Below are 8,798 nucleotides of genomic sequence, written 5' to 3' on the forward strand. Positions count from 1 at the left end.
GTGTAAGGAAGAGAAAATCATTCGTAATCGTAAGGCTAAGGCATAATAGGTTTGAGTTTGGGTTGTATATAAGTTAATTGAAGTTTGGGGGTTGTAACATAATGCGGTTTGGTTCGGGAATCACACAGTTTGTTAAAAAATGACCCAAACACATCTGAATCAAATACAGTTTATTGCGATTTCGATTTGATTTTGTTCTGGTTTACAGCTTTCTATTGGACCGATTTAGTTTTGAACACCCCTATACCATACATTTACAAAGGGTTAAATTGGTCATGACAACTTTTGTGAGAGGGTCGAATAGATGAGTGCTTCCCCTATAAAATACATGTATTAGTTATCTAGAATCTAGAATAAAATACATATGTATAGATTCTTTTAATTATCTCACATTTTTTACCCATTTTTATTTATGTTTTACTATTAAATAAACGTTAATTCACGAAAAATTTATGCACGAAAAAGATAGCATCGGAAACGGAAAACGAGTCTTCACCCTTTCCATAAATTTGAGCATTTTCATTCCTTTTATTCGTTTTGTTTCCAGTGAAGTTCGATTGAAACCCTAGAAACCAAATCTTGCCCCTCTTATCAATGGCGTCATCATCCTCTTCACTGCCAACGCCAACTTCACTCTCACTCGAGCATGAACTTTCTCCCGAACTACTCCCTACTCGTAAGCCCCCCAATTTCTCGGATCTGTCTCTTTTTTGTTTTTTGATTTTGTAGCTTAATCTATGATTCCATGGGTATGCTTGTTGTTGTTGTTGTTGTTGTTGTTGTTGTTGTATCTGATACTGTAAAATGCTTTTGTTGTAGAACTTTATGAGTATTTTTGTTGCTGCTGTTGTGGTTCACTGTAATGGTGTGTAATAGACTGGAATGGTTTTGTTACGTTGGTTTTTTTTTGCAGCAAACTATAAAAATAAGCTGATTGAGTTTACACAGAGGGCAAACATGGCAATGCCGGAGTACCAATCGCATAATGAGGGAGCAAGTCATGCACCTGAGTTTAGATGCAGTGTGTTGGCTGATGGATTGGTTTTCACTGTGCCAAATAAGTTCTTCCATCGAAGAGCTGCTGAGCAGGAAGTCTCCAGGGTTGCGTTGGAGTACCTGGTTAAGAAGATTAAGGACGAAGGGCGTGCTATGATTTCGAAGGTTTGTTTCAACAAATAGTGTTCGTTAGTTATTGATTTTGGCATAACATTGTTCTATTGATTTTTGAGTTAATGTTTGTTGACAAAGCTATGATTATTTGGTTTGTTTGAATCAACATTATTGTTGATTATCAATTTCAGAAGATGCTTATCTCATTGATTTTATGTTAATGGTTGTTGACAATGCTATGATTGTTAGGTTTGTTTCAATCAAACAGTATTGCTAATTATCAATTTCTGTTGATGCTTATTCTATTGATTTTGTGTTAATGTTTGTTGACATGCTATAATTGTTAGGGTTGTTGTTCTGTGGTGACTTTGCGTTTGGTTGGCAAACGATCTTGTGTTGGGGCTTTGTAATTAGAAGACTTGGTTTAGAGTGCTATATTATTTCCAAGGTTTTTTGCATATAGCTTTTATCCTTCTATATAGACATATTTTCTTCGTTCTTTCTAATGAGATTTCTCAAGATATCAAGAGAAAGAGCATCCTCTGAAGAGTTGACATGTTTTTACTAATATGTGAGTATCCTCTGAAGAATTGACATGTGTTTACTAATATGTTATTCATAGTTATTGCTTTCCAGGATGGAACTTGTCTGTTTGAATGGATTTTATGCTGGAAATTACAATAAATTTTGTTTTCCTGTTATTTTGTTGTTGGTTATATGCTTCTCTTGTGACAACGTCACAATGTCAGTGTTGTCGATGGCAGTCCATGGTGGATAGCCGAAATCCCGCCATACCGGCCGCTTTGTGGGGTTGCTAAAGTGGATTATGGCAGAAAAACCTGCAATATTGGCTGATATTTAACTTTAAACTTGCTTGAATCCATGAGTAACAGCTAATATGAAATCAATGTATGGGTTTCCACACAAAGATTTTTAATTTTATTGAAAAGAAGTATCTTTATTAGCATTTAATTTTATTGCCTATCATACTGGAATTTCCATCACTGTAATCAATATCTTAAGCCTTTGTAAATAGTAAGTAATGACGGCTGGTGAAGTAGCATTCCTCTGAATGATGGCTTAATTTAAATTTATTGCGTGTTTCAATTTTTTATGGTTTTGTATTATCATTCAATACTATTTTTTTAAGAATCTTTATCCGACTTATTGTTGCTTTTGTATTTCAGAGTGTTACGTTTTGCAAGGGCTTAATGAATGAGTATGCTTTAAAGCTCAGTGTAAAACCACCTATATACAACACTGTGGAGTATGAAAAAGTGTTTCCATATTTTGTATGTACTATGGAATTTAACTGTACAAGTTACACTGGAGATCCAGCTAGAAGAAAAAAGGACGCGGAGGATTTAGCAGCTCGTGCAGCTATTCTTTCGATCATAGGTTTCCTTTTGATTCCTTTACTACAGTTTTATAATAGACTAATTAACTTAAGAGCAGGTATGCAGTTTCTTTACTAATCAAATAATTAATGCAGATAGTTCCGACTCGGGGATTATGCTGGTTCAGATGATCAAGACAAAATCTCAGCTCTTTAATGCAGTCCTATCAAAAACCTTGCTGCCCACTTGTGATACTTTAATTGTCTCACCCATAGAAAAGACTGCACTTTCCTGTGAGCTTGTCCAAGGATTGGATGATAAAGACAAGGGCATTGCTGTTCCTGCGGGTAGTGATAATATTAATTCGATTCAAACCGTACGTACCAAGCCTGGCCCAGTTATTTCCACACCTCAACAGCCTGTGATGCCAAATCCTGAGCCAGCACCTGAAGCTGCAAAGTCTCCAAATGGTTCTCCAGCACCTGAAGCTGCAAAGTCTCCAAATGGTTCTCAGCAACCAGACAATGCACTTCCTATTGATAATGCTGTGAGTGCTAAAAAGCGTAAAAGGAACAACCACAAGGCTAATAAGAGGGAACGAATGAAAGCTCAGTAAGTATCTATTTGCTATTTCATTTGCTTCATTTGCTGTATTTCTCTTCACCTTTTTCATGTGTCGCGTGACTTTGTAAATTTCCTGCTGACACAACATGTTTATTTTCCCTACATATTTCCCATGCATGTCAATATTGTTTGAAGTTGACATTGTCCTTGTGATTGATAGTTGGACTATTGGAGCCCTAAAGCTTGTGTCTTGGAAAACTATAAAACACAAGTTTTTCTTAATATTATGTAGCGAGGGGCAATGTATATCACTGTATTTGTTAATGTGGGTTCAAAATTTTGTTTTTACCTGCAGATGCATGCTTGCCTTATGATTAAATGATGTTACATTTTGATGATATGCAGGTTAAAAGCTTTACCTAGCGGCCAAGCTGCTTCTTCTGTGGCACAGTAACTAGCTGGAAGTGTGATGGAGTTCTGTAATGCATTGTGCAATGTTAATGCCAATATGAGTATCCTGTTGATGAGATGCTGAGTCTCAAACTTTTTTTGAGAACGCACAGATTCTTGTACTCTGCTGAACTAGAACTCTAGCTGGAAGTAGTTAAAGGCTTTGAAGTCTTTACTAAATAGTTATTACGTTATAGTTATGTTGTAGTTTATTTTCAAGTTCCTAGATGTGACTCAACTCGGTTTAAGTATCTGTTTGTTATGGCCGTAAATTGGACGCTGCTGTGCATTTAAAAAAGAAGCTTTCATTTTTAACTTTGCAGAATTGCAGTAAACATTTCTTTGAAATGCGATGACATTGATTCTGCATAATTAGGATTTTTTTAGAAAGATATATTGGTGTTGATCTTTTTCTTTTCTCTTAATACTCTTGTTGAGTCAATAGCACTGGAAAGCTTCGTAAAAGCTTCAATGGAAGATCTGGAAAGTTCTCCTCATGATGCACAAAATTTGATTCAATCCTCTCAAATTACTTCGTTGCAACTTGCGAATTCAGGCTCTTCAAACACCTTTGCACCTAAGTTATCCATCAAACTTCACAAATCAACTTCGTACTCTAAAATCAACAAGTTGAAGGTGTTATTCCCATTTAAAAAATCCTCAAAGTGGAGGTCAATCCTCGTATTCCTCTCGTATCCAAAAATGTTAATATTGCTGATATATATATTTTTAAAGATTATGAAACTTTGATGGTTCAAGATCAAGTATTTTTTATATGGCTTATATCCATGATTTTTGAAGTTGTTACGCCTCACATTCTTAAATGTAAGCATGCTTATGAAGTTTGGGTCAAAGTGCATAGGAATTTTTATTCACAAATTAAATCCCGTGTTCATCAATTAAGATTAGATTTAAAAGTCAGCAAGAAATCTAATCATTTGATCTCTGAGTATGTCTTTAGAATTCAAGACATAACTCAATCTTTGCTAACAATTGGGGATCCTATCTCCAAAAGGACCAAATGAATACAATTCTTCAATTTCTACCTAAAGTAAATAATCCTTTCATAATGATGATCTATGGTACGATGGAACCAACTAATATATATGATGTTTAAGCCCCCTTGCATGTGCAAGAAGTCCAACTAGACAAGTTTCTCCAAGAACTATATATAATGTTGCTCAGTCCATAATAACTCATAACTCGGGTAGAAATGGTGGAACATATGACTCCTATCAATATTCTCGTGGTAGAGCGTGTGGAAGACAACTCTACAACAAACATGAGGCCCATTTTTCTAACTCATGCATCTTTGCCAATCAAATTTTGGGACCATAACTTTACATTTGCTGTATATCTGATTAATAGGTTTTCAACAACTAATAGCTTTCACCAATAGCAAGGTTTTGATTTTCATGAAACTTTCTCACCTCTTATGAAAAGTACCACTATTAGAGTCATTTGTGTCTAGCCCTTGCATACAAATGGGAAATTTAAAAGATAGAAATAAATAATGCTTTTATCAATGGTGAACTTCAAGAATAATTCTATATGCAACAACCTCCTAGTTCTATCAATTCTATCTCAACTCTTGTGTGCAAGTTAAAGCATGCCCTATATGGCCTAAAACAAGCTCCAAGAACTTGGTATGAGAATCTTATCAAAATCTAGCTTCTCATCTAGCAACTGTGATCTCATTCTTTGTATACAAGCATCAAAATATCACACTATATGCAATGATTTATGTTGATGACATCCTTCCAACTAATACATCTTCTAAACTAGTTCATGATATTATCACTAAAATTCATTATAAGTTTGCATTGAAAAATCTGGGAACACCAAAATACTTTGTTCGTATTGAGGTGCACTATTAATCCAATGATTACATGCTCCCGACACAAACAAATTTCATCACAAATCTTTTGTCCAAAGTCAACATGGTTGAAGCTAATGGCTTCAATATTCCTATGTTTAATCAATACAAATTGAGCAAGCATGGTACTAATGCAATGGATGATCCCTCACTATATATACAAGTCCAAAGTTGGAGCTCTACAATATGTCACACTAACTACACTTAATTTTGCCTGTTGTTTCATTAAATATTTTTAGTTCATGGCCAATCCAGTTTAAACTCATTTTTAGTTCATAACTACACTCAATGTTGTTTCTCTTAATCAACCATGTGTTTGTGGGAAAATATTAGAGATAACAAAAAAAATAGCATAGCTATTTCTGGTAAGTTTGTTAGGATTGGTTAAGTTGGATAGAAAAGTTAGTTAGAGAATAACTAACTGCATAGCCTGTATAAATAAACTATTTTAATGAAGTGTTCTGAACTCGTACAGTCAAATACAAGAATATATTGTTTTGCTATTCTCTCTTGTTATTTCCCCAAGTATAATATGCTTGTTGGTCCAACTAGGGAAAAAGTTTAATTTCTTTAGATAAAGGAATATGCTAATTGTGAATGAAAGAACTTTAAGTATTTTTCTCACTCCACTTATTTCTTTTTATTTTTATTTTTTAAATAGGTAATAGAATTAAACGGGAGCAAAAGGGATGCTCCGACCCGATACAAGAAAGAGAACTACTACCTTTCAAAACAAAGAAGAGGTAGAGTATTCCAAAGATAAAAATTACAAAGATTAACTCTCTTATGGAAAGCACATAACCACCTCCAAGAGCTTAAAACTATATCCGACATACATTCGGTAAAGCTAAAAGCTTCCTTCTCAAAGATCACCGCATTACGCTTTAGCCAAATCGACCACACCGTAGCAAGCCAAACGGTACCCACAATCATACACTTATTAAGGCAAGGAATTTTCCGGAAATTATAGAAGAAATCCCCAAACTCTTCAAAGGACAAAAGTCCGGATAAATCAAGCCACATAAACACCCTTCTCCAAATGTGAACGGAAACGTTACACAAAAAGAAAAGATGAGATAAAGATTCCTCACCGGAGCCGCATAAGGCACACCTAGAATCAATTCCTTCCTCCAACACACCTCTTCTCACCAATTGATCTCTAGTGGCCAATCTATTTAATAAAAACCTCCAAGCAAAACAAAGTATCTTTGGAGGAACTTTGAATTTCCATAGAAAGTTTAAGGCCTTAACCTTATCACTTTCCAGGGGTGGACCGGAAAGAAACTTCTTAAAAAACTCATAGCACGATTTAACGGTGAAGCTCCCACTAGAATCCTTCGCCCATGAGAAGCTGTCCTCAACATTTTCCTTGATCCGAACAGTATTAAGAGCTGCCAGTAAAGACTGCAACTCAGCTGCCAGCTGCTGAGTCGGGACAGATGCAGTCCCAGCACCACTGTCGGCGGCAGCAAGGCCTGCTTCGGTGGCTTCCAGCGCTGCCACACAACTGTACGAGGCATTCTGAAGTAGATCCGCAGCCAACTCAGCCGCTATACTCCCTTCTTCAAACCAACTAGCCAAGTTCCAATTCCAAACTCCTTCAACAAACGCCCCTGCAAGATTAATAGAGTCCAGAAAATTTCCAGCTAGAGAGAATAAATTAGGAAATAATTCCATAATAGATTTTTGACCCGCCCAAGAGGCAAACCACAACGGAGTAGAGAATCCATTCCCAACATTACATTTAATAGCACTCGTAAAGTGATCGAAAAGAAGCTTCTCATAGTTATCCGAAACTATTAAATCTCTCCACCAATGCGACTCCTTCTTTGACAAAATTGAGACGTCTCCAATCAATACTTTAAGTCTAATGTTGCCATATCTAGCTCTTAACAAATCTTGCCACACCACCTCCTTTTCCATAAGAATACGCACTGGGGACTTGCAATTTAGATTATATGTATTCACGCATTTGTTATATTATTAGTGGTCATTTTATAAATATCATGCAATTTAGATTTAAATTTATTATTTTAAATTATTAAATAAAAATAAAATATTGAATTTTTATGTTGTTAAATTAGATCAAAAGTCATGGATGATCCAAACTATTTGTCAACTCTTACACTGTGTTTAGTATAAGTGAAAATGAGAAGAAATATTGATGAGGACTAGAAAGTTTATGGGGAATCAATCAATCAAACATTCCCTTGGTTGGCTCTTTTATAAAAAGGAATGAAAGTTTAGGTCTTAGAAGTCTTGGAGAAATATAGTGTACACATTAATTTTGTTATATAATTTTTTTATAATGAGGAGCATTGTATTAACGCGAGTACAGAGTTCTCAACCTAATACAAAAGAAAGAAAAGATTAAAGTGAGGATGCTCAACTAGACTAACGGATACAACCAAATGAGTTTAATAACCAATCTTTTCCATCACAAACGAGATGACCCTTAGATCTCAAACAAAACCAATCCCAAGAGAGCGATTAAGCTAAAGATACAATTTCACTCACACCTTTACGCCTTCCCTTAAATAGAGTTTCATTTCTAATTAGCCAAATGGACCAATTGACTACTAGCTACAATAGTAGATGAAATTTTTTCTTAATCTTCCGTTTCATGATGGTTTAAAAAGCCTTCAAATGGTTTAAGATGGAAGTTCATAGACTTAACCTGCAATGTCCAATCCAATCCAAAATTTGAAACCAAACAAACTTAGCCACAATACAAAGAAGTAAAAAGATGCGAGTGTGATTCTGTTGGTTCCAAGCACAAAGGGCGTACTAGATTATGTGCCCTCTCTAAGAATTCATCACTTTGTTAGTCCATATCTCATTTGAAGCCTATTAAGGAGAAAAATCTATGGAAAAAATTGGATATTACTAGGAACATTTGATTTCCACACATTCTCCAAAGCAGAATACATTTCAAGATCTGAATGAGAGCCTGCATGAATTATAGATTCCAACCTGTAAAAAGCAGACAACCTAGGAATAAGATTAACATTAGTCATAATATTTTGAAGATCCTCCCAATAGATCCTTAATGAACCCTGAAGCAACTCCATATTTATGTCGATACTCCAATTCCAAGCAACAATAATTCAATCGACTGATTCACTTACTTTTGTTATAAATCCCTGCAGTAAATCAAATAAACCATGGAATTGTAACCCAAATATTCTTCTCCGAGCCATTTATGACTCAAAAATTCAATTTCTAAGCCATTTCCCAATTTGAAGGAAATGCAATTACCAAACCAATTCAAATGGTCACCCATAGAACCCAATAAAATCCTAAAGGATCAAGGATTAATCCCTCGATGTCAATGTATTTGAAGGATATGCAGGAATGTCAACTCAAGTTATCATCTAAGAGAATTTTCCAAGCCCATTTACTCATTAGTGCCAAATTGAATGATTCACATTGCTCAACCGTTAAACCCCGCAATCACTTTT

At 35.2% G+C, this 8,798-nt stretch overlaps 2 protein-coding genes across 2 annotated transcripts; one reads left to right on the plus strand and one right to left on the minus strand.

Moving 5' to 3' along the window:
• The first annotated feature begins 438 nt into the window (after positions 1 to 438).
• On the plus strand, positions 439 to 3,776 carry LOC131620927 (double-stranded RNA-binding protein 4-like). The gene is made up of 5 exons (XM_058892114.1): positions 439 to 676; positions 914 to 1,161; positions 2,298 to 2,508; positions 2,603 to 3,059; positions 3,417 to 3,776. The coding sequence occupies exons 1-5, from the start codon at positions 595 to 597 to the stop codon at positions 3,463 to 3,465; spliced, it is 1,047 nt and encodes a 348-aa protein (XP_058748097.1). The 5' UTR covers positions 439 to 594; the 3' UTR covers positions 3,466 to 3,776.
• Positions 3,777 to 6,057: 2,281 nt separating this feature from the next.
• On the minus strand, positions 6,058 to 7,260 carry LOC131619434 (uncharacterized). The gene has a single exon (XM_058890528.1). It carries the CDS (start codon positions 7,258 to 7,260, stop codon positions 6,058 to 6,060), a length of 1,203 nt encoding a protein of 400 aa, XP_058746511.1.
• Between the last annotated feature and the right edge of the window lie 1,538 nt (positions 7,261 to 8,798).

Source organism: Vicia villosa, linkage group LG7, assembly GCF_029867415.1.
Source record: "Vicia villosa cultivar HV-30 ecotype Madison, WI linkage group LG7, Vvil1.0, whole genome shotgun sequence".
NCBI lineage: Eukaryota > Viridiplantae > Streptophyta > Magnoliopsida > Fabales > Fabaceae > Vicia > Vicia villosa.

What these genes read in the sequence shown, in the direction of transcription:
- LOC131620927 (XM_058892114.1), top strand. Translation starts at nt 595, where the DNA reads ATGGCGTCATCATCCTCTTCACTGCCAACGCCAACTTCACTCTCACTC. An exon ending in GGCGTGCTATGATTTCGAAG is followed by an intron (nt 1,162 to 2,297) that starts GTTTGTTTCAAC and finishes TTTGTATTTCAG; the next exon opens with AGTGTTACGTTTTGCAAGGG. An exon ending in AGCTATTCTTTCGATCATAG is followed by an intron (nt 2,509 to 2,602) that starts GTTTCCTTTTGA and finishes TAATTAATGCAG; the next exon opens with ATAGTTCCGACTCGGGGATT.
- LOC131619434 (XM_058890528.1), bottom strand. Translation starts at nt 7,260, where the DNA reads ATGGAAAAGGAGGTGGTGTGGCAAGATTTGTTAAGAGCTAGATATGGC.